The following is a 26,562-nucleotide window of genomic DNA, read 5'->3' on the forward strand; positions in this document are numbered from 1 at the left end:
TCACATAGACTTCTATCATCAGAGGTTTAAAATCTACTCATTGTAAGGCTTTAAAGTTGCTTGTAGGGTGGGGACACAGAACATTGGTGGTAGGTATAGTGTGAAACTATATTTTGTAATCTTGCAATCTTATAACTACTAATCATAAATATATAAATAAAAGGAAAGTCGCTTATGGGTGGAGGCCAGGGGGTAGTACACACATTCAAGCCCCTCATCCCTGCCTGTAAGGTGGAAAGGAAACTCCACAAGCAGTGAAACAGTGTTACAGGTATCTATCTTTCTCTCTCCCTCTCTACCTTCCCCTCTCCTTTCAATTGCTCTCTGTCCTGTCAAATGAAAGAAAGGAAAACTGGCCTCCTAGAGTGGTGGATTTTCCATGCAGGCACCAAGCCTCAGCAATAACCCTGGTAACAATATAAACAAACAAACACAGTTGCTTGTAGTAGCTGGGCAGTGGCACATGTCACTAAGGTCTAGATTCAACTCCCTTGTTCCCCATGTGCAAGGAGTTAGTTTCATGAGCAGTGGGGCAGTTGTCTCTCCTCTCTGTCTCTCTCCCTCAATCTCCTTCTCTCTCTCAGTGTCATGCTCTATCAAAAGAAGAGAGAGACTGAGAGAAAACAAGCAAACAAAAACCTGTTTGGAGCAGTGAGATTATTGTGGAAGCACTGAACCCAGCAATAACCTTGGTGACAAATTAATAAATGAATTTAAAAGGTTGCTTGTAGTAGTCACTCTAGTTCCTTCCCACTATACATTCTTGTGTTTTTGCTTTAGAGTGTCTGTGTGTGTGTATGCGTGTGTGTGTGTGTTTCCCTGTTATTATTGTTTCATTTTACCAGAGCACTGCTCAGCTCTGATTTATAGTAGTGCTGGGGATTGAACGTGAGAGCTCAGAACCTCAGGCTTACAAGCCACTTGTGTAACCAATAGGCTGTCTCCCCCACCCACCCACTACACATTCTTTATGGGCTTTGATTTTTAGTTAATACTGACTTCCCTACCCTAAATCCTTCACCTTAAAATCCTTAATTTTGTGCCCATTACCTCCCTCTTTATTTCCATATTTCTTCATGCTACTCCATAACTAAATGCCAGCACATACAGGCATGTTTCCATGGATTCCAGAGCCAGTTTTAATACAGAACAACCCTCTCTCACCAAAGTTTGCCTATAGCTATGCATATTAAGTTTCTGTCTCAGGGAGTCTTATCTCTATTCAGGTGATTTTACCCACATAGTTAGATCGAGATATCAGGGCCATGTGGTGGTGCACCCAATTCAGTTCATATATTACCAAGCACAAGGACCCGGGTTTGAGGCCCAGCTCCTCGCCTGCACGGGATCCATTTCAGATGCAGTGAAGCAGGCCTGCAGATGTCGATCTTTCTCTCTCCCTTTCTACTTTTCCCTCCCCTCTCAACTTCTCTCTGTCCTAATAAAATTTAGAAGGGACCAGGCAGTAGGAACCTGGTTAAGTGCACACATTATAGTACGTAAGGACCCAGGTTCAAGCCCTGGTCCCCATCTGCAGGGGGAGAGCTTCATGAGTGGTGAAACAGGGCTGCAGATGTCTCTCTGCCTCTCTCCCTCACCATCTTCCCTTCCCCTCTTGATTTCTCTCTGTCTCTAATAGTAAAATAAAAATTTTAAAAAACTGAATCCATTCTAAAAAAAAAATTAGAAAGGGAGAAAAAAAAGGCCTTCAGGAGAGAGTGAGAAGTCTATAATTATATCTATACCTATATCTGTTGATATCACTCCATTTTCTTCTCCTCAATTATTTATATGATTATACACACAGATACACAGACACAGAAACACAGAGTGTATTTTCATGCTATGGCTTTTCTAAAGAAATGTTCCTCTGTGAAAAAAGATCCAATAAAATGAACTACAATCAGCATTAAATTCAACGTACTAAAAATCACTCTTAACAGGTAAATACTGAGTTAACTTTAATTTATGATAAGTAGGACATTTTAATCCTCCAGAGACTCCTCATTACACATGAAAGCTCCCATGAGTTTGATTTGATGATTTAACATAAGAGAAAGGTAGCTTACTCCTACTGAAGCTATGTTTTTTTTTGTTTGTTTTTGTTTTTGTTTTTTTCATCTATTTTTGTCAGGGCAGAATTCTCAAAGAGTTTTTGAATTGGTTAAAATGGTTCTTTTCTTTTAGAGACACACTCTTTTCAAGGTTCTAATCTGTTGGAGGCACCAAGGCACAACATCTGCTGTCATTTGGAGACAAAGCATTACATATAACAGATGAGGGGATAATAAAGTAGTTGGTATGTGTACACTAGGGAACACTACTTGGCTTTAAGAAATGATGAAATCTTGCCTTTTGCTAAAACATGGATGGGAGTGAAGGGCGGGGTCATGCTAAGTGAAACAAGTCAGAAAGAGAGATAAATATCAGATGATGTAACTTGTCTATGGGATTTGGGAAACAAAGCAAGGCGGGAAAAGAGTGAAGCATGATCATGATTCCATCCTGACTTCCCTGGGCAGATGACCTCACCAGTGTGTCCAGGAACCTCACCTCTCCAGAGCTTTACTCACCAGGGAAAGACAGAAACAGGCTGGGAGTATGGATCAGCTTGTCAATGCCCATATCTAGTAGAGAAGCGATTACAGAAGCCAGAACTCTGGGCCTAGGGTCACAAAGGGGGTGTGAGTTGTGGAGGAATTGAGACTCTATACTCCACACTAGGGTATACTGACCCATTGGTGGTATTCAAGGTAGCTTAGCAAACATTGTGGGGAGATGTGAAGTTGCACTCCTAAGACAATATAAAAACAGTATTTCCTCCAAAAAGAGGAAAAAATGCTCAATAAAAATCAATTTTAAAACCTTTTGGAAGGAGACCGGAATCTGTGTTGAGGGTAACCTCACAATATCGAACGGAAAAAAGTTTCTTGGAAACAGTGGCATAAGCTGGTTACACATGAACTATATGAACACCCAGAGGAGAACAGCTTCTAAGCACAGGGAACAGTAAACACAAATGTCCTGGATATGCACACATCCAGTTGTTGGAGAAGTAAGGCATCAGAATGAATATGAAGGGGCAAGGAAGGAAAAGTAAAAAAAAAGTAGAATCCGTAGTGCAGCGGGTTAAGCTCAGGTGGAGCAAAGCACAGGGACCTGTGTAAGTTCAAGCCCCCAGCTCCCCACCTGCAGGTGAGTCACTTCACAAGTGCAGAAGCAGGTCTGCAGGTGTCTATTTTTCTCTCCCCCTTTGTCTTCCCCTCCCCTCTCCATTTTCTCTCTGTCCTATCTAACAATGACGACACCAATAACAACAACAATAACTACAACAATAAAACAACAAGGGCAACAAAAAGGAATAAATAAATAAATGTAGAATCCACTTGGGGCTCTGATGTAGATGGTGCTAATCATGGATGGATCTAGCAGGGGTCATTTTAAGGACTTGGGTTTTTATTAAATGAAGCAGATGTCACAAAAGTGAGATTCTATATATATTGTGAGGAGAGTACAATATGACTTGCTGATAGATTTATGACTATGAAAGGGACAAAAGAATCAGGTAAAATGCTAGGATGTATGGTTTGAACTTCAGGAAAAGATGGACTTTCATTTCCTAAGATGGGGAAGACTTGAGAAGGAGATAACTCAGAATAAACAAAACTTTGAACTTCAACAGCAGAGAATATGGCTCAGTGGGTAGGGCATAGCACTACTTGCCTCCGTAAGGTCCCAGAATAGTGGATGTCAACAAAGTACTCTGTCCTCACTCTATCTCTAATGAAACAAATAAATTTCATTAGAGGTGTCTGCTAGATATAAAAATTTTAAACATAGAATAAGCAGTTTGTGGAGTGATAAGAAAAGACTGGGCTATAGATGGATTATAGAGTCTATCAACTTGGAGATGACAAAAGTCATAAGCTGAGAGAGACCACTGAAGAAAACAGTAAGTTCAAGACAGAATCATGTGGTATTATATTTACAAAGCAGCTACTAGGAAATATAGGCTGAAGACTGGAGATAGATCACCCAGTAGAGTGCTCACCTTACCATGTGCCCTAGATTTGAGCCCTGACACTACATGGAGTACCATACACAGCACTGGGGAAGTTCATGAATGGAACTTCGGTCTCTCTCCTTCTCTTTCTTTATATTTCCTGTTGTTGTCCTTTTCTCTATCTAAAATAAAAATACAGAGGTTGGCCTGGGAGAAGTAGTCTAACACATGTGTGAGACTCTGGAACTTCATTAAAAAATAAGAGAGAGAGAAAGGAAGAGAAAAGAAGCAGAGCAAAGAGCAAAAGGAAAAGAAAGGAAAGGAAGGGAGAGTGAGAGGGAAGGGGAAGGGAGGGAATGGGGAAGGGGAGAAAATGGAAGGGGAAGGAAAAAGGAAAGGAACTGGTAAAGGAAAAAAATGGAAAGGAAAAGGAAGGAATGGAAATGGAAGGGAAGGAATAGAAAGGAAGGAAAAATGGAACTGAGAGAAAACAGTGTCTTTTATGTGTGTGAGGAGAAGATTCAGGAGTAGGTAATATATATGAATAACGATACTGAAGTAATTCAACGGGTAGAATGTGATCAGTCATCAAATGCTCTTGGGAGATTGAAGGAGAGGCCTTAGAGTGACCACTGGACTTTATCAGTGATCACTTGTGTCTTTAGCATACATTCTTTTCGTGGAGGGTGAAGGTAGCCATAACTACTTGGGAAATGGCTTGCCTGAGTTTTAGTCTGGAATCTATGACTTCCCAGATGTGATACTTCAGGAAGTTATGTGACCTATCCATATTTTGATCTCTTTGCCTATAGGCAAAGAGGAGATATAATACTTCACAAAGTTTTTGTAAAGTTATGGTACATACACAATGCTTAAAAGCTATGCTCAGGGAGCCGGGCGGTAGCACAGCGGGTAAAGCGCACATGGTGCAAAGCACACAGACCAGCATCAGGATCTTGGTTTGAGCCTCCGGCTCCCCACCTGCAGGGATGTCGCTTCACAAGCTGCAGGTGTCTTTCTCTCCTCCTCTCTGTCTTCCCCTCCTCTCTCCATTTCTCTCTGTCCTATCAAACAACAACAACAGCAATAATAATAACAACGGCAAACAAGGGAACAAAAGAAAAAAAAATGAGAAAAAAAAAAGCTAGGCTCAATAGATATTAACTAAAACAATCCATCTTATTCCCTCAATTATTCTGAATTCTTAAAAAGATAGCAGCCTTCTGAACAAGTTTTGGAAACAAATCACAAAAAAAAAAAAAGAGTACATCAAGCAACTAAACTATGATGAAAACTCTACCAACTCTACAACTTCATAGTATTTTGTTTTGTTGAACTGGAATTGGTGTATTGCACCAAAGTAAAAGATTGTGGGGTGGGTGGGTAGGGAGAATACAGGTCCAAAAAGGATGACAGAGGACCTAGTGGGGGTTGTATTGTTATGTGGAAAACTGGGAAATGTTATGCATGTACAAACTATTGTATTTACTGTCAAATGTCAAACATTAATTCCCCAATAAAGAAATTTTTAAAAAATAAAGCTTGTTTTGTGACTAATAGGGTTTGTTTGTTTATTTATTTATTTAGTCACCAGAGTTATTACTGAGTCTCAATGCCTGCATGACAAATCTCATTCTGGCAGCCATATTTCCTTTTTTGTTTGTTTTGGTTTCTGTTTTTCTTTGATAGAATAGAGAGAAATTGAGAAGGGGGCAGAGATGAAGAAGAAGAGAGACTGAGAGATAACTGCAGTACTTACTTCAGGACTCCTAGAGCTTCCCCCTGCCAGAGGGGGTGAGGGCTTGAACTTGGGTCCTTGCGCATACGGTAATGTGTGCTCTTACAGGGACACCAGCGCCCCGCCCCCTACTCTCATAGTGTTTTTATGACAGATTGAGATTGAACCACTTCAAGGAAGTGCCATTTTCCATATAATGCAAAGCTCTGGTTTAATAGACACATTCTGGTATTCAGATTATTTAACAAGGTTAAGGTTTTTCAAGAATTACCTCAAAGATATCTCTCCCTTCCCATATTTTTTTCTGACCACATTAAGCTTCAGTGGTAGTTTCTATAAAGAACTTTGAAATGTACACATATAAAGTGTTGATGTGTTGATAATTCTAGGCTACAAGAGTAGTTCACTCAGCATTCCATCAAATGGACATCTTTACCAAGTAACACTTCAGTATCACAATATCACAATGAAAATTGACATTTATATGATGGCCTTGAATCATTTTATGATTATTGAATCATTTTATGACTATCTTTATCCAATAATGATATGAATGGCAGTTATTAATCAAGACAATTGATTAGCTATAATATTCTATCCCCTAATCACAATGAAGAACATGAAATCTACTATAAATACGTTGTTCGTTTTCTATCCTGAGGCTGCTGAAGTTAAATAATAGGAGAATAAGTAGAAATGAGACTCTGATGTAGTCATATTCGCTAACCATCTGGCCTGAGATGTATTAAGTTCTCTTGCTTCTATTTCCTCATTGTGAGGCTTAAATAAGAAACATGCTGGTCATTTAGCAGAAAGCCTGGCATAAGACAAGTAAATGTTATCTATGTTGTATCATGTAATCAGTATTATTGTTGCTAAAGCAGTTATTGTATAGTGAAGTCTAGTAAGAGAATACCAGACTGAAGACTAAGTAATTCAAAGCTATCAAATGTGCATTAGGTTGGCTTCACATACTAATTAAGATTTGAGTTAATATTAGAAGTAGAAAGTGCTATTGTCTTTGTGAGGAAGCCTCGATTAATTATAGGAGTTCAATAAACATACAAGCCTGTGATATATTAATATGGATTTATTCCAGATGAATAAAGTTTGGGGTGAGGCAGAAAAAAAAAAAAAGCACTGTATTTCCATTTCTGGGCTTCAAGAGAAGCTCACACAATCTCCTGAATGAGTGCTTCCCCAGTCCCCAAGTGACAAGAGGACAAATGGCTGCTGTCTCTCCTTCCCATTTCCTCCACCTTCCTGCCGCCAGCCCACTAGGCACGTGCCAGCAATGAGCTGCCTGCCTCACTAAGATGCTCAGCTCCATTAATCAGCCTTGTAAGACTGATAATTGGGGATTTGTGGAGCCTGCAGTCTTTCAATAAGCTGAGTTGTTATGGAAACCAAAAGCAGACCTCCATGTCCATACTATCGATCCAAATAAAATAAAACAAAACAAAAACAAAACAGGGTGTTGAAAGGGGCCACTTCAGTAAATGCTCCCCACCACCACCCATGACATTATATTAAAAGTTGTTCACCTCCCAGCTTCACACATGAGAATTCACAACTTCCCTTTTTTTCTATTTTTTTTTTTTATTTTTGCTTTCTTTCCAGCACTCCTCTGCCCCATTCTTAAACGCATCTGAATGATTTTTCACCTCTAGTAAAAAAAATCAGCTGAGCAGGGCACTACAGGATCATCAGAGTAGACATTCTCAATCTATTTTAACATCATAGCATTAATTCTGATTACTTGAGCCAAAAAAAATCAACATTGACTATCGGTGTGATTCAATAATAGTAAGAATAAATAAGAAAATAATAAAGCACCTCAAAGTCACTCATGGGCCTCTCAAGACATATTGTTCTATAGCAAGATGGCCACCACCCATAATGAGTCACAGTATTGTGTTTATTCACTGAAAGGAGTACACAACATCTATCTTTCAAACTGTCAGCAAAAATGAACAGTTTTCTTGGGATTACTTTAAATAAAAATTTGTTGATAACCACCTTACAATAAAAATCCAATTACTCCTTCTAGCTAATGAATTCAGGCATGCTGCCAGGGCATACCTGACTGGGAGGTCTGTTTGTAAATGGCACTAAATGAATTAAGCCTGGAGGCTGCGGCGGGCCCATTTGCAAAGCTCAAAACGCCCTTGTTTCCTGACGAACTTTCTAACTTCCACCAGCAGAGGGCAGCAGTGTAATTCCATTCCCAGCTGTGGCGCCTAGGTAGAAAGTACAAGGACTCAAAAGAGAAATGATTCCAGGCTTTTAGGGTGGGGTCAACCTATTGTGACTGGGTCCTACTTTAGTTAATTTTTCATTTTTTTATTTCCTCAGATTAAAAAGTCAGGCTAGTAAATGTCATTCATATAAATTGCTAAATGAATACAATTACTATTAGCTTTTGAACTGAATCAGCAAACACAGATTGTGCTTTGTATAGACCTTGTAGAACATCAATCATTCCTAAAGCAAAAAGATAGAATGACATAAAGTCTTTTTTTTCCCCCTAAAGATAGAAACAGAGAAGGAGAGAGGCAGAGAGTGAAAAGGACCACAACATCAAAGTTTCATTCATTCAGCAGTGGAGGGCCCCTTTGAACAAGGATCATGCATTCGACAAAGCAGTACACTACCTAAGTGAGCTATTTTTCCAACCCTTAAAATCTTAAATCATTCTATTCACTACTGCAGTGAAGACCTCTAATTACTCTCATACTTTTTTCTTTTTTTTTAATATTTATTTATTCCCTCTTGTTGCCCTTTTTTTTATTGTTATAGTCATTGATGTCATTGTTGTTGGATAGGACAGAGAGAAATGGAGAGAGGAGGGGAAGACAGAGAGGGGGAGAGAAAGATAGACACCTGCAGACCTGCTTAACTGCCTGTGAAGCGACTCCCCTGCAGGTGGGGAACCCTCAGACTTTTAAGAAGTATGTCTAGCACATCCAATTTTGCTCACACTAACAGAAGTATCTTCACTGATACTTTACAACGACATTCATTTCTTCCCGTGAGCCTTCCCTGACCACCATTTTGACCTGTGAATTTCTTCTCTGCAATCGCAGACTACAACATGCGAGTAGGGACTTGGTTTCATTGTTTTTTACTGCACCTAGATTGTTTTTCATTTAGGGGGTTAATTTATTTTCCTTAACCAGATCATGACTTCTATGATAGTAGATACATACTTTTATATAAACATAACCCCCAGTATGGGAAGTATGCAGTATGGAAGCTATGCATACTAATCAATCAAAATTAATTAAATGGCAGAGAAATAAGATTATCTAGACATCTGAACTGATCTCCTTTACTCTGGCTTTAACTCATTGTGTGAACATGGACAAAACATATCATTTGAATCACATAGCAGGCTTTAACTTCCATTAAAACACACAACTACACAACCTCTCCTGGAGATGGTGAAGTACAATGGGCTTAATCTTTTTTTGTCATAGTGATGAGTATCTGATAAAGACAAGAGTACAGTAGTACTATCCATCCACAATAATGCATGTTGCCAATAATTTTAGAGGATTACAGTGCTCCCCCTCCCCCACCATACAGTTCTCAGATCTGGCTGATTTTGAAGTTTCTTTTTAGGTCTAAGATTGTAAGTTTGAAACGGAAGACATATGGTCTGGGAAACGGCTCAGTGGATAAAGAACTGAACTCTCAAGCATGAGGTCCTGAGTTCAAGCCCCAGCAGCACATATACCAGACTGATGTCTGGTTCTTTCTCTCTCCTCCTATCTTTCTCATTAATAAATAAATTTAAAAAAAAAAAGAAATGGAAGATGTGACAACATATAGCTTGTATCTACCTAGAAAGAGTATATAAGCTATTTCCCTTAAGGGACCCTTGTATTTTCTATTGAGTCCCTAGATTGAAATTTCTAAGGGACCAATTATATAGAGTCCAAATTAACCTCAACATCACTACCTGGTGGCCTTGGCTGACTTCCAGGTGTAATCATTACTGATAATGTAAGAAAGTGGTAATCTTGCTGAGCTACAAGCTGGCCAAATAGAACAGTCTCCCAAAAGAGACCACAAATCAGTCTATGTCTCTCTTGCTTGCCATAAAGTATGTGCTATTTGCTTATTAACTTCCTTTATAAAATTAGAAGCTTGGTGTGGAGGGAGCCCCCCCCCCCCAGATAAAGTTGAAAGGAGCCAAAAAGAATGTTGACTTTCTATTAGAAATTGACGTGGGGAGTCAGGTGGTAGCGTGGTGGGTTAAGCGCACATGGCACAAAGAACAACGACCAGCGTTAAGGATCCCGGTTTAAGCCCCTGGCACCCCACCTGCAGGGGAGTCGCTTCACCATTTGTGAAGCTGGTCTGCAGGTGTCTGTCTTTCTCTCCACCTCTCTGTCTTCCCCTCCTCACTCCATTTCTCTCTGTCCTATCCAACAACGATGACATCAAGAACAATGATAATAACTACAACAATAAAACAATAAGGGTAATTAAAGGGAAAATAAATATTAAAAAAAAGAAATTGACGTGTGTTCAATAAAATATGATAGTAGGTACTCTATATGTGATATACTTAATACTAACAATCACCAGGTTCAGCAATGAGGACATTCTGTGATTTCACAGGTGGTGTATCCGATGTCAGGCTAGTGGCAAATATGCAAAGGAACAGATCTTTGATTCAAATATACAGACATGCCCTTCCAGCACATGTTCTTTCTCCTCGTCTGAGGGCCTCCAAGAAAGAGAGCTGATCAAATCCATGGCTATTAAAATTCTCTATCAATGAAGTATCTTTCGAGTGGTACATTTTTGTAGTGCTTTACAGAGTTTGGAAATTTTTATAGTGGGTAAACAAAATAATGTGGGTTTTTTTGTTGTTGTTGTTTGTTTGTTTTACTAAATGGATGAGAGAATAACTTCCACTCTTTTGTAGAAAGATACATAGTCAGGAGTTGGGCAGTAGCGAAGCAGGTTAACCTTGCACAGGTGGTGCAAAGCGCAAGGACAGGTATAAGGATCCTGGTTCCAGCCCCCAGCTCCCCACTTGCAGGGGAGTCACTTCACAGGCGGTGAAGCAGGTCTGCAGGTGTCTATCTTTCTCTTGCTCTCTCTGTCTTCCCCTCATCCCTCCATTTCTGTCCTATCCAACAACAATGACGACATCAACGACAACAATAATAACTACAACAACAATAAAAAAACAACAAGGGCAACAAAAGAGAATAAATAAATTAATTAATTATTTTAAAAAAAAGAAACATACACAGTCCTTACTTTCACCATCACCAATTTGCCCAGAGGACCACTATACAAGGAAAAAGAAGTATGAGGACTACTGATAATCAGACTATCAGAAGCAAGGAAAGTCACAATAATGTTAACCAAGGGCCTTTAAATAGGCTACATTATTAAATCCTCAGTACAACTATTTGAAAGTGGCATGATCACATCTGTCTTAGGAATGAAGAAATGGAAGGGGTGTTCAATGTGTCAAGAGAATCACACAGTGAGAAACTTGGAATCGAACTCAAGACTGTCTGATTCCAATGCTGTTTCACTGTAAGGTGTGAAAGTAAAAACCCTTCTTCAGAACAGGACTAGGCATTTATTCTTTACTCAGATGAAAACAGCCCTACATTCACAGGTGTGGAATAGCAAAGCAGCATAACTCCTTTTGCTTTTCCTGTCAGAAAGGAGCAGAAACCATGTACCTTCACAGATTGAGGAGGCCCTGGTTGGTGACTGATGCTGCAGAAGGACTCTAACATAGTGAGCCTTGGGGGAGGGGTTCTCCTTGGGGAGTCAGGCCCCATCTGCCACTTAGATCTGCTCAGAGACAGAAAATCCATTTGTCAGGAGGCCCTTAAGGACCTGCTATTTGTAAAGTCAAGAATCAAGAGCACAAGAGATGAAGACACCTTAAAACCCATATTCTTTTGCCAGAGAGAAAGGTAAACTTGTCCTGCTCACAACCCAGAGGCAGTTAACAGCAGCACTATGGAGAATCCTGCTCCCTTGTTCCTAGCTCAGCGCTGCCTCTCCCAGTCCTGCTTCTCATTTGACTTATCCTTTCTCACTTATTTTCTTTCTTAATGGTATTTTTTGTTTCTCCTCATTCTGTTACCCCTAAGACTTTGATTTTCAGTCTTCTTCTTCTTCTTCTTCTTCTTCTTCTTCTTCTTCTTCTTCTTCTTCTTCTTCTTCTTCTTCTCTCTCTCTCTCTCTCACACACACACAGACACACACACACACACAGATCCTTTTCCTTACCTAGCTTTTCTCCTTTTGTTTGCCCTTTGCTCTTTATTCAGTGAGGAGTTGCCACCCACACCCTGCTTGGTTCTTTGTAAGGGCCTGCACTTCTTTTCACGCCCCCATCTGTTTTCCTTCTGAGTCAAACACCCTGATCCAGACTCAGAGTGTCTGGGTGTCTAGGCGATATTTAAAAGTAGGTCACAAAAAAAAAAAAAAGACTGCTTATTTTTAAAGTTTAAAAGAGTTGAATTGTAAGCAATAAAGTTGGACTTGCCTTAAAAAGAAAAATTAGGGAGTCGGGCGGTAGCGCAGCTGGTTAAGCGCATGTGGCACAAAGCGCAAGGACAGCTGTAAGGATCCCGGTTCAACCCCCCCCCCTCCACCTGCAGGGGAGTCGCTTCACTGGCGGTGAATCAGATCTGCAGGTGTCTATCTTTGTCTCCCCCTCTCTGTCTTCCCCTCCTCTCTCCATTTCTCTCTGTCCTATCTAACAACGACGACATCAATAACAACAACAGTAATAACTACAATAACAATAAAAAAAGACAACAAGGGCAACAAAAGGGAAAATAAATAAAATTTAAAGAATAAGACAGCTTTTCTCATGGGACTTCAAATTTGAAAAATGAAGTCCCCCTCCCCCTTTTATTCTTCCTTTTCTCAAGCTCCCCTGAGGTGAAATTCGTGTTATGAGTCAATCAGGGGACATCCACCAAGGACCTGCTGTATGCTGAACTTCATACTGAGCAGTGGGATACTTATCTTGAAAGATGCCAAGCCCCTGCCTTCAGGGATGGAAAATCTAGTGTGAGGTAAATATCACTTATCTGATCATTTCAGAGAGGTAAATATAGTCACTTATGCACTGAGAGTGATATGGAGAAAATAAATTGGGCAAATTGGTAGAACTGAAAAGGCTGAGAGAAGTGATGTCACAGGCGTCTTTTCTGAGCAAATGACATTGAGGTGGAGACCTACATGCTAAAAGGCAACTTATAGGAATAAAATGAAAAATGGAAGTATAAAGACACTGTGATAGAAATAACACTGAGAGTGTTTGAGGCAATTAGATAGGTAATATAACTCGAGTAAAGAGCAGAGTCGGACATAAAATCACTGGGTTAAGAAGTCAGGTCAAGGGGGCAGGCCATAAAGCATCTGGTTAAGCACACATAGTAAGAAGTACAAGGATCCCTGTAAGAATCCCAATTCATGTCCCCAGCTCCCCACCTGCAGGAGGGTCACTTCACAAGTGGTAAAGCAGGTTTGCAAGTGTCTATCTTTCTCTCCTTCTCTAACCCCCTTTTCTCTCAATTTCTCTCTGTCCTATCCAAAGAAAACAAAGAAAAATGGTCACCAGAAGCACTGGATTTGTAGTGCAGGCACCAAGCCCAGCAATAACCCTGAAGGCAAAAAAAACAAAAGAAGAAGGAGGAGGAGGAGAAGTCAGGTCACAAGGATCCTTGCAGTCCAGAGTACTGATTTAGAGTTCATTCAAGTTTTGAAAAATGAGCATTGAAATGTCCTTCCTTGTAATATTCATACAAAAAGTTTGTAGCTTTGTTTGAATATTTTTCAGAGTAGTCTCTTAGAATTATAAGAAGTTGCAGCCTATCCAGCCCTAAACTCAAGATGATCATGACATTATGTGACCTAAGACTTTTACTCAACTGGGCTGATTCACATTGTAATGTTAATCATACAAGTGACATTTACCATGCTAATCCCAGGAGTTAAATAAGAATTGACATCACTGTTCCTGGGAATTTTATTTTTCTTTTTAGTCTCCTCCATTAAGACCAAGGCACAAACAGCTAGCATCCTCTGAAACTGAGGAGTGGGAAAAAGAATGGTGACTGACTTTTAGAAATTCTTCAGACAAATGTTGGATTTCAATAAGATTGTCTTTTCTAGAAGTCTTCTTATGTGTAGATATTTCAAAGTTACATAAATGTAATTCCTTACTTGGCATCTCATCAGAGAAATGTTTTATTTATAAGATATGTTGCAAATTGAAGTATACCTTTAAAAAAAAAGTATTGTATTATGAATCTATGTCTTTTTCTTAAAAACCAAGAAGCAGTGAATGTGGTAATTTTGCCTAACAGGGCTTAATATCCCTGCACAAAACATCTAATTTCCACTAGTTTAGTTTGTACTAGAGAAAGTTTGGACAATTCCTATAATATATCTGAGAAGATCATCTGTAAATAATTTAAATGAAGTAAAAAAAAAAAAAAGGGTGCCTAAATGAAAAGATGAGTTCAAATTATGTTCAATTAAGTCTGAATCAATTAAGTTTGTATTTTTGAAATTTCTTTGAAATTTTGAACAATAATGTTAATTTACTATGAATTGAGTTGTCAAAGTTGTACCAAGATTCAGGAACAGTGAGGTTATAATGGGTAGTAAGTGGCACAGATCTCAAACAATCTGGCTTCTGTAAAACAATATAATTCTTAGAAGTTATTTCTGAGGTACTTGAAATTCCAGGGCTCTGAGGAAAAATCAAAATGAACTGATTCATAGTCTTAAAACAAAGATTTAGAAAATAAATTTACCTTGGGTTGACTGCTTAAAATGTTTTTTAAAACGAATTTGCATTACTTCAATACAAATCAGAAGCAAAATTAAAAAGAATATTATAACAGGTAACACCTTGGTGGCTAGAGATTACTCAGACCAGCTAGGACTAACAACCAAATTATAATAACAGAGGAAGTTTCTACTGACATTCTAAGTAATAAAAATGACAATAATCAGTAAAGAAGGGTGGGGATATAGCATAATGGTTATGCAAAGAGACTTTCATGCCTGAGGCTCTCAAGTCCCAGGTTTGATCCCCCCACACTGCCATAAACCAGAGCTGAGCAGTGCTCTGGTAAAATATAAATAAATAAATAAATAAATAAATAAATATCAGTAAAGCCAAAATAATTAATTAATTATTGTGGGTACCAGTGTTAGTGAATGAGATTGACAGATTTAAACCTGATATTGGTATTTTCCCTGACCATGTATAGAATGTCAAAAGCAATTTCTTATGTTTGTAATTTCCAAACTGTACATCAGAGTCCAGAGAAGATCCATATAGAAGATCTGGGACTCTCGAATCTTCTCTTCTTACTGTTCTCAACAGATCAACTTCATCTGGAGGCTGGTTTAGTCTATACAAAACTCATTTGAGCAAATGACAGAAAACCTTACAATTTAGGGCCAGGATGGTGGTGAATCTTTTAGAGTGCACATGTTACAATGCCCAAGCACCTGGCTTCAAACCCTCAGTTCCCATCTGTGGGAGGGAAAGCTTCATGAGTTTTTAAGCAGTGCTGCAGGCTCGCGCTCTCTCCCCCTTATACTCTCTCTCTTCTCCCATCCCATCTCAATTTCTCTCAGTCTCTATCCAAAATAAATAAATAAATAAATAAAATTAGAATATATCATTGAATGAATTGAAATTGAAAAAAGAAATTCTGTGTGCATTTAAATTGCTCAGTAAACTGATCTGAAATGCCATGTGTGAATTTATTCTCTCACATCATTTCCTCTATAGCTAAAGTATCCCTTTCACTGAACATTATGTGGGAGGAGTTACTCCTTCCTCTGCATTAGGTTTTAGGAGAGTCAGTGATGGTTGCAATATATTCCAATTCTTGAATCTGTTTCTGAAAAGATCGTAAACCTTTCAAATTATTAAAAGTAAGTAGCTCAAGGGCAGCCGGTGACACACTCAATAGAGTTCACATGTTAAAGTGTCGAAAAACCTGAGTTAGGGGAGTCCAGCAGTATCGTAGAGGGTAAAGCGCAAGGACGGGTGCCCGGATCCTGGTTCGAGCCCCCGGCTCCCCACCTGCAAGGGGGTCGTTTCACAGGCGGTGAAGCAGGTCTGCAGGTGTCTGTCTTTCTCTCCCCCTCTCTGTCTTCCCCTCCTCTCTCCATTTCTCTCTGTTCTGTCCAACAATGATGACATCATCAACAATAATAATAACTACAAGAACAATAAAAAAAAGGGCAACAAAAAGGAAAATAAATAAATATTTTTAAAAAACCTCGGTTCAAGCCTCTGATAGTGAAGGTGGGAAGCTTCACAAGAAATGAATTGGTGCTGCAGGTGTCTCTCTCTCTCTCTCTATCTCCCTTTCTACTTCTCCTCCTTCTCAATTGCTCTGTTTCTAGCCATAAAAAAAAAAATTAATGCAGTTGAAATAAGGTTTTGAGATCAATATATCTCTCCTGTCAGTCAAAATTATTTTGCTAGTTGATTAGCAGGTATAGACTAGAATTGTACCCTTTTGCTTCACTTTTAGTAAGTGTATAATGTTACACATCAATATCCTGAAATCAGTTATAGTGAAAGTATTTACAGTACAGAAATTAGCAAATTACATAAATCAGGACATTTGAGTTTTGGATCTTTGTTTTTGGTATGTTTAATGTATATTTCTCTCTCTCTCTCTCTCTCTATATATATATATATATATATATACATATATTTATTGAGTGTTTTTTGTTTTTAGTTTTCTCAAGCCAAAATATATTCACATGTAATTGCAATTTTACTACCAGCAAAAATTTAAATGATTTGTTTTCTATATAATGGTAACTTTATATATTTGCTTTTTGGAGAGTTGATAACTAGCACAATATTGCAGACAGCTGATAAAATTATCACAGATTATTTACCATCAGCATTAAAGGAAAAAGAAGAATAAAAATAAGAATCTTCTACTGCTGCTTTTCTTTAAAATTGACCTATTTATATAAATAGGGAGAATGCTACAACCATGTAGTTAAACTTGGGTTTCATAGCATCCCCATTTTTTAACTCTACTAGAGATCAACCTGGGGTCTTGCATATATGCACTGCCACTGATTCAACTCTGTTGTTCTTTTTTGTTTGTTTGTTTTTCTTTTGAATAAGAAAAAAAAGAAAAGAAATAAAGTGAATAAAGCACCACTTTACTCTCCACAGAGTTCTCTTTGTCACGCCCACGTGGTGCCAGGAATGAACACAGCATCTCACACATGTGAAGCAGGCATTCTACCACAGGCCTATTCCCTAGGTCTTTAACTTGGACTGAAGACAGTTTCACAGAGTGGGGCCTTGTTTTATTAAAGATAGGAATGTTGCTTTAAGTTATAGTTCACATGCTGAGAAAAATCTTTTCAACCTCTTGCTCCAATGTTCTTTATGGCCTGTAGTCTGGCCGCTCACAAGCTATACAGTTGGTACTGTGGCAAAGGAGAATAGGCAACAGGAGTTGAAGTCTATATTCTGGTCTTGGTCCCAATCCTGTTGGTTTGGAAAGGTATTAACACTTCATCCTATAATGGGACACAGCAGGGTCAGTAAACTCTTACATGCCTTGCAAGGTTTATTTAAACATGGTAGATGAGGAGAAAGAGCCAAGGAAGCTGGCAGATGATTTCTTCCCTGGGTGTACCTGTCACACACTGGCAAGAACAATGTACAGGTCACTCATGGAGCGAGAATAAAATTAATCACCAGTTTCAGGAGAGAACAGTCTATGCTACTCAAATGACTAATTTATAAAAGAAATACATTTACTGAATGGCCAAAATTAAATATTTTATTTTTAGCAATTCCTTAATTTGTGATTAGAAGGTTTCAAATGTGAGGGAAAGTTATTGAGTCATTTCTTCTCATTTGAACGTTAGCTACAACATCATTTTCAGATTTTTATTAGTATAAAGTGATTCCAAGCAGTTAGCCTGCTGATCATTTTCACTAATGATCAAAGATCCAATTGCAATAACTACAACAACAACAAAAGGGAAACGAAAGGGAAATTAAATAAATAAAATTAAAAAAAAAAAGATGAAGAGAAGGGGCCAGGTGGTGGCACACCTGGTTAAATGATACTGGATACTGGATACTGGATCTACTAAAATATAATGCTATTTATTATTTTTAAGAATTTATTTATTATAAGAGAGAACCAGAGCCTCACTCTGGCACATGTGATGCCAGAAATTAGGGGACTCATGATTGAGAGTTCAATGTATTACCCACTGCAGCAATTCTGGGACTGCACTATTCACTATTCTTATCTTAGAAAATTTCTTTTAATTAATCCCAGAAATGAATTACTTTCTCAGAGTACAACTTTATAACTTCGAGATCAGTAAGTGGCTGAATAGTAGTTATTCATTTTTTATTATTATATGAACTGGTCTGAGATTCAGTAGCTGCCTTAGTCATTTTTTTTTTACAAACACAAAATTTAAAAATAACTAAGAGAACTGGAAAAAAACTTAGAGATTCTTCTGAACCTTTTCCTCCTCTTTGTGACTGCTATAAGCTATTTAGTTGTAGAAGATCTTCAAAAGCACAGTACTTGTAGTTGTAGACAGTAACACTGGCTTCCTCTTCACTTCATTTATGCCTGCTTTTAGAAAGCTCTTCCTTCCTCATTTAATAAAGTTTTAGCTTTGAGAATAAAAGTAAGAGTGAAGGGCCAGCAATGGTGCACCTGCTTTAAGTGCACGTTACCATGTACAAGGACCTGGGCTCAAGTCCTCAGTTCCCACCTGTGGGGGGAAGCTTCACAAGAGGCAAAGTAGTATTTCAGGTGTTTCTCTATCTCTCTCCTTCTCTCTCCCCCATTCCTCTTGCTTTTTTTCTGTCCTATCGAAAGAAAGAAAGAAAGAAAGGAAGGAAGGAAGGGAGAGAGAGAGAGAGAGAGAAAGAAAGAAAGAAAGAAAGAAAGAAAGAAAGAAAGAAAGAAAGAAAGAAAGAAAAAGTAAGGGTGATGTCTACTAAATGCTTTCTAGTCCATTAGATTAAATGCTCAGCTCATTCTCCATGTTTTTAACCAAATAGACTACCTGTAACCCTTTCTAGTCTCAGTAGTTCTTCCTCCTCCTCCTCCTCCTTTGTGTCCTTCTAGGACTGAGTGTGCTGAGAAAAGATTAGTTGAGAAATATATATATTATTACCAGAAAAATATTATATATCCTAAGAAATACTATTTAAACTTTAGCTCCAAATATAGTCCTACAACTTTAAAATTAGGAGTTGCATATATGTCTGTCTACCAGTTTATTATAAGATGATCATAACTATTTAGCATGAACTATGAGTGAATGGATTAAAGTTCTCAAATTTTGAGTTTTCTGACCCTAAGACACATTTTTCTTTATTTTTTGGTCAGAAGATAGAAAGATAGATAAATGTGTGTATGTAATTATACAGAGTGAGACACAGAGAGTGACATACATTGAAAGAGATAGGGTATATTTGTTACCAAAGAGATTGTGATTATTCTCCAGTATCTCCTTTTGTTTATGTTACTTAGTATTTTAGTTATAAAGTCACTAGGCTTTTTAGAAATAAACTTTAAAAAAAAGAAATAAAAGCTGTAAACAAGATTTTTTTTTAAATACTAAGTTTCCATTTCTAATTTTCCTCTTGGCATATGTGACAGAGACAGTAGTACTCCTGTTAAGATCAATTTAAAGTGATATTTACAGATACTAGGCCAATAAAACTTTTGATATTTAAAATAAGTAAACCTGACTCAGAACTTGTTTAATAATACTAGCGATTTGGCGGTGGTGTTGAGGAAATTATGACTAAAGAATATGACTAGTAATTGCATACCAATCTGAAAATGTGATTAGAAATGATCAATAAGAATCTGGATGGGTGGTGGTGCACCTGGTTGAGTGCATATGTTATAGTGCACAAGGACCCAGGTTTGAGCTCCCAGTCCCCACCTTCAGAGGGAATGCTTTACAAGGGATACAGAGGTCACATAGGCTCCTAAGCTGAATATGGGCCCCAGATCACATCAAATCGATGGGGTTTACAATCAACAGTATTTATATACCTTTCCCATATTTGGGAGCTACTCTGATAGCTACTCTGATAGCTCTGATCAGCTTCCCTGATCCACCTTTCTGGTCATTCTGCCAGCCATGACATCATCTCCCCAGACAATAATTAGGATCCACCTGCATATCAGATTTCAGGCTCAGGCAAAAACAAAAAATAAAAAACAAAAACAAACACTAGTATAGTCACAGGCCCTTTGGAATGTAACTAAAATATGCCTACTAGCTATCTACAAAATGAAGCCCCCACCCCCAATTCTTCATCTATTGCATCTATCACTATTGCAGCCTTTAGGTCCATGATGGGTCAAAAAATTGTTTGGCTTTGTATGTTAACTCTCTTTTCAACCACCAGGTTCCAGATGCTAGCATGATGCCAACCAGTCTTCCCTGGACAGACAACCCCACCAATGTGTCCTGGAGCTCAGATTCCCCAGAGCCCTTCCCCACTAGGAAAAGAGAAAGACAGGCTGTGAGTATGGATTGAACTGTCAATGCCCATGTTCAGCGGGGAAGCAATTTCAGAAGCCAGACCTTCAGCCTTCTGCATTCCACAATGACCTTGGGTCCATAGTCCCAGAGGGTTAAAGAATAGGAAAGCTATCAGGGGAAGGGATGGGATACAGAGTTCTGGTGGTGGGAATTGTGTGAAGTTGCACCCCTCTTATCCTATGGTTTAGTCAGTGTTTCCTTTTTATAAATAAAAAATTTTAACAAAAAAGAAAGGGAAAAAAAAGTGGTGAAGCAGTGTAGCAGGTACCTCTCTGTCTCTCGCTCTCTATCACCCCCTTGATTTCTGGCTGTCTCTACCCAGTAAATAAAATAAAGATAAAAAAATTTTAAAAAAGAATCTGGAATATCTGAAAAAAAATATATATATATGAAGGTATATTCTTAGATTGGCATAGAACATTGAGGTTCTCTATAAGCTTTTCATTTCTTGTTTCTTCTAGGAAAATACTTATGTATATTTCAGAGTTCAATATATGATCTCTGTAATTAGACTGTCAGGGTTCAACTCCTGGTTCAACTGCTTTCTAACTATTGACAAGAATTAGGATCTTCAGTCTTTATAAACCTCATATTCTTCATCTATAAAAGGGAAAGAGGAAATTATGGTACTTATACTTTCGGGAAATTGTGAGGATGTGGTTGAGCTCAGCAGGGCTCACAAAGCACCCTGCATTCCTGATACTATGGCCTATCTACATAATCATTGTTTTGCCTGAAAGATTCCCACCCATTCCATTCCTTTGATCTATCTTCTTTCTACCCTCAAGACCCTCCCTGCCTGCAGGGTAGTATTAATCCTACCAGTTAAAACCCACACAACAGTTGCTAAGGAAGTTTCTACCTTTCCAGCTCCCTTTTGCCTTTCTCCACCCCTTTCCTAGCCATTTCCATTTCTGATTTGCCACTTCTGACCTTTAAAAGCCTTAGCTCTCTGATCAATAAAGAATTGCTTTGCATTGCCTCCATGAGCTTGGTTCATGTGTCATCTCCCTCACGTTGCTGAGTGAGTAGCAGCCCAGGCTGATTCCAGTTGAGTTCTCTCCAACCCAGAGAGTACATGCCAGGGAAGAGGCACCCCCACACTAGCAGCCCGGCATTATGCCACGTGGTAGTTATGATGATTAAATGCAATAATTTTCACATAGCACATCATCTATATTTTAATATTCTCTTTAAGTACTACCTACTATAAAAAAATTCACATTTGTAAATCTTAAAAAAAAAAAAAAAAGAATGAGTCCAGGTCTTTCTGTTAAAGATGAGACACTGAAACCCAAAGGGAAATAGCCACTCATTTGGTCACATAGCTGGTAATCTGTATACTAATCATAGACTCTTATTCTTTTATCTTTTCTCAGCATTATCTTACCAGGCATGCCAGAGAGGGAATGTCCCAAAAGAATCTTAGGTGGTATTTCCCAACAGGATTATTTTTTTTAAAAAGGTTAACACCACCAGGTTAAATAAAGAGAAAATGCAGGAATTAAAATAAAACATAACAACTTAAAAGAAGAGTAATTAACTTCAGGGATAAAGTTAAGGCAAGGATTTAGAGATCTACCAATTTGACTGTTGTTTTATTGTTGATTCCATCTATAAACAAAATGCCCAGTTAATTTGTCCCTATTTTTAAGAATGTAAAACTAGGAAGAAAAATAACATCAAATACCACTGGACTATTGTTAAAGGAAGCCAATAAAATTAATATTCTAACAACATAAAAGTGCACCGCAAAAGCTTAATAATCAACATTTAAATGCCATGCCACTGAATATCTGACAGTGTGTTCATTTTTATAGGCAGCATTTATAGACTTTTCCAAGCCAAATTTTTTCTCTTTATGAGTTGTGTATAAATTTGGGAAGTGGTTAAAACCACATTTCAAATCAACACCACGTATGAGGCACCCTGCCAAATGAGTATAAATAGCCTCAAGGAATCTTACATCCTAGCACAGAGCTCAGTGGAAGCAGACCTATCCTTTGGAGGGCTAAAGACATTATGGATGGTTACTCTGGACATTAGGAAAGCATTGCTCTAGGGGACAAAGATAATCTCTCTAAAGCCAGAAACAGGGGTTGTGCATATCATTTTCTTACACATAATTACCAATCCAGAGTGAATGGTTTGGCATCTATTGTTTTTGCTAACAAATTGGTTATAGGACACATTTTGATAATGTGTATCAATCTATAGCATGGCCATCAAAGGACTGTGCTACTCATATGTTGCCCCATAGTGCTTTGGCATATAAAACCTCAGACTTATTTGCAGAATTTAATTGAGTTGGTAGTCTTAATATGGGTCAGGTGATAGCTTACTAGATAGTGTTTAACAGGATTGATTTTAATTTTACTTCCTTAATTTTATACCACCAACTACCATTTGACTCTTTCCAATTAAGGACAATATATTTTTTTTCATCTTTGTGACCTCAATACCTAGTACAGTAGGAAGTTATCAATAAAGAGAGAGTATAGGAAAAGGAAAAACAGAAGGTAAAGCACACATAGTGCCATGCTCAAGATCAGAGACCCACGTTCAAGCACCCAGTTCCCACTTGTAGGAGAGGAAGCTTCATGAGCAGCAGAGCAGAGTTACAAGTGGATCTCCTTCTTCTTCTCTGTCTATCTCTGTCTCTCAATCTCTATAAAAAATGATCATCAGGTACGGTGGAGTTGTAAGGGCTCTAAACCTCCAAGTGATGATGCTGGTAGAAAAAAAAAAAAAAAAAAAGCTAGCTAACTTCAAAGGTGCTAACGTAAATGGCATCCACAGACTAAGTCCTAAATAGTAAAAGAAGCAATACAAAGCATTAATCCATTTTTTTACCCTTTTACTTACAGAAATTATTTTGCTGATTTCTCTTTTACTTGTATGTTACCCAACTCTATTCCACCCTCTTATATTATCTCACCATACTGCTCCAAGGAGTCATAGAATCCTAAAGCATTCCAGGGTTGTCACACATTCCCAACTAGTAGCATTTGCAAATGCTGTTATTTCAACCTGGTTTAGAATGAAATTCAGTGAAATATAGTGGAAATTGTGGCATAGGGCCACTGGGAATTAGGCCTGATACGCTGTTAGATCTTTGTCACTTTTAGTTTTTGTAACTCCATGAAACTATTCATATCTACAGGCAGAATTTCAGGACCAGGAAGGCAATAGCTACCGAAAGCTCAGAAACAATGCAAAAGAAAGATCTCTTATGATTATCTTCAAGTTGAACTAAATTTATGCCTTTCAATAAATAGACTAAAACCAGACTACTGAAAGACACTTATAGTTGTAATTTGCAAATTTTAGGACAGAGCACATTTTGTTTGCACTGAGCAGACATTTTAAATTAAATAAATGAATGGAGCAAATAGGAGGAAAATATGAATGAATGAACAAATTATAAATTGAATCTAGCTTATTTGTATTCATTCAACATTTAAAATCTATAGAACACATGCTATATAAATCCCTAGTTTAACATGATGTTCTTAAAATATTATATTTTATAGTGGGTTGTCAGAAAAGTCATAACATACTTTTTCCATGTTTTTCTACACAAAACTATGTCACGATTTTTCTGAAAATGCAAAATTTTTCACTGATTCAAGCAATTATTCTTTCTCTTAATCTAACCTACCTAAAGTCACATCACACTTCTGTTTTTACTCATAGACTTTTAAAGTTCAGTAATATGATATGAGCAATAGCAAATGTTTCTATATTTAAGAATAGATTAGTTTCCAAGATTTATGAAAATAACAATGCACGGTGTGTCTTATAAAAAGTGACTTTCAGACAAGGTGTCTGAAGTCAAGCTGAAGAAAAGCATTAATAATTAACAAGATTTGCTTTGCCTAGTAAATTAAAAGCACTCACTAGCTCATTCATTACTATATACCTTACCTGTTCCAGAGAAATGTCCTCTTCACCTCAAAATATGTGTCTTGGCATTAGAATAAAGATTTAGAAGTAATAGGGGTATGTGATTTATCTAGAACAAGAGTATGCTGATCATGACAATGATTAATATCTGGTTTCTTACAGAAATCTGGAGGTAAGATGTAAGAAATAGATCTAGAAACATACAGAATAATAAATCTGCCAATCTAATATCTAATTGGAAAACAGATATCACAGTAAATGTCCAATGGTTAATTTTTAAATCTTCTGAAATGATAGCAAAGCATTTCCTAGACAACTTTGATGGAGAAGGTTCTTTTCTCAAGTAAGTGATGTGGCCCAGTCCAAATTTGGGTTCTTGGATGTACAACTGGTTAAGTCTACCAAGTTCTACAAGAACAAATTCAGTCTTTTTCAAGGGACACAGAAGTAATTTATGTATAGTAGTCTTTGGTATAGAGACAAGTGGTCTTCATCAGTATGGAAAACAATTCTGGTCTAATCTCCAAGAATTATGGGTCTATTACATTTATTTTTCTCTGGGAATTCTTTATTCTAATTCTCCACAGTCTTGGGATAATAGCACCCCAACTCTCTAGTTAAGCTCTAAACTGAGGAGAATCCAGTATCCTTTTTTGTAATCAAAATTATTTATGCATATGGTAAAAAGCAGTATCTTCAGCAATAAAATGATAATTATCTTGACTTCAAAACATGTTCTATATTTGGAGTCCTTTTGTTTTTGGCAACATCAACAGACTCATTTCCTAATTAGTTTGACCTCTGTTAATGTTACAATTAATATTCTGTGTGTACACACACACAATACACAATACTCACCAATTGCTGGTGGGAGAATGCCCAGAAACATATTGTAGGATAGCAAAAGGTGGTCTAAGACTGTGTTTTTGTTGCCATAAATTCACAAACTATATCATCTGGATCAATAGGGGGTTGGCTGTATTTATAACAAGCACTTTCTAGGGCCAAGTAATCACATTAGCTAATTCCCACCCATAAAACATAAGTAGTCTCAGTTATTACTTATTAAACTATATCTATCCAACACATAGAATACATTTTTAATCCAGGATTACTTCATTTAACTCTTTTTGCCTAAATAATTGCCAGGTCTCTTTGGTATTAGCTGCTACACAGCCGTGGCTCAGGTTTTTTCAAGTTTGACGGTACCTTGGGAATGTAAATAATCTGATTTAGCACTTATTCCTGCCACTCTGCAGAATTAGGCACAACCTCCCTTGATTTCCCCCAAAGCATTTTCCCAACATTTCCCTCTGCCTTGGTGGCCCAGGTGTCTGGGCCTTCTGAACAGCCTCCACAGGTCTCCCCACCTGGGGCATCCAACCCTCTTGAGCTTGCTCACCTATCTTCTCCTCAGCTTGGCTGCTCTCTGCAGTCTCGGACGGAAGCTGGGCTGTTGCCTTGGCAGCAGCATCCTCTGCAGCAGGGGTGGTGGCAGCAGCATCAGCAGTGACAGCAGCAGGCACATCGGCTTGTTTGGGCTCCTCTGGGGCATCTTCAGCCTTGGAGGATGGCGAGTTGTCAGTGGAAGCTTTGGTGGCACTGTCTGTCTCAGCAGAGCCAGCCTTCTCCTCCGAGGGGGCAGGAGCCTGGGGGGTTTCTATGCCAGCATCAGCGGCACCCTCCCCCTTCTTCTCCTCAGATGGAGTGTCACCTGCTTTGCCATTCTGTTCAGGCTTGGGGCCAGTGGCTGGGGCTGCATCAGTAGTGGCAGGACCTTCTCCCTCCTTCTTCTCCACACCATCAGCGACAGGAGCTTCATCCTTCTTCTCATTCGCTTCAGCCTCAGCAGCTGGGGCATCATCTTTCTTCTCACCTTTGAGCTTTTTCCTTGTTATGTGTCCACGGAAGCTAGCCTGAATTTTGGTCGCAGCCTTATGAGCTTTATCTTCCGGTTTAATGCCATCTTGTTCAATCTTTTGGTCCTCATCATTTTTTTCAACCTTTGTGGAGAAAAGAGAAGGAAAAGGACAAATAGAATAATTTTTCTCTTGTAAATCAAAGTAGTCAACTTTTACTCTTATTGTTTATACTGTACCAGACACAGGGTAAAAAACAATTAATACCCTAAAAGTTCAAACTAAACCTCTTCCTCTCCAAGGCGGAGAGTTTCCTGAAAGCTAGTACTCTGGGTTTCCAAAAACACTGGTATTATTATATATGTATTTATTTCCCCACATCAATATTGTAGCAATGTCAAACTTAAACCAAGCCTTCTTTGAGATATGCTTTGACCATTCAAATT

At 38.2% G+C, this 26,562-nt stretch overlaps 1 protein-coding gene across 1 annotated transcript in view; it reads right to left on the reverse strand.

The window, feature by feature from the left end:
• GAP43 (growth associated protein 43) overlaps window positions 1-26,562 on the reverse strand; it is a 103,283-nt gene that overhangs the window by 17,132 nt on the left and 59,589 nt on the right. The window contains exon 2 of the mRNA XM_007516308.3: window positions 25,660-26,260. Coding sequence (XP_007516370.1) covers window positions 25,660-26,260 — 601 coding nt within the window. The remainder of the gene's footprint in view (window positions 1-25,659; window positions 26,261-26,562) is intronic.

This window comes from Erinaceus europaeus, chromosome 9, assembly GCF_950295315.1.
Source record: "Erinaceus europaeus chromosome 9, mEriEur2.1, whole genome shotgun sequence".
Taxonomy (NCBI): Eukaryota; Metazoa; Chordata; class Mammalia; order Eulipotyphla; family Erinaceidae; genus Erinaceus; species Erinaceus europaeus.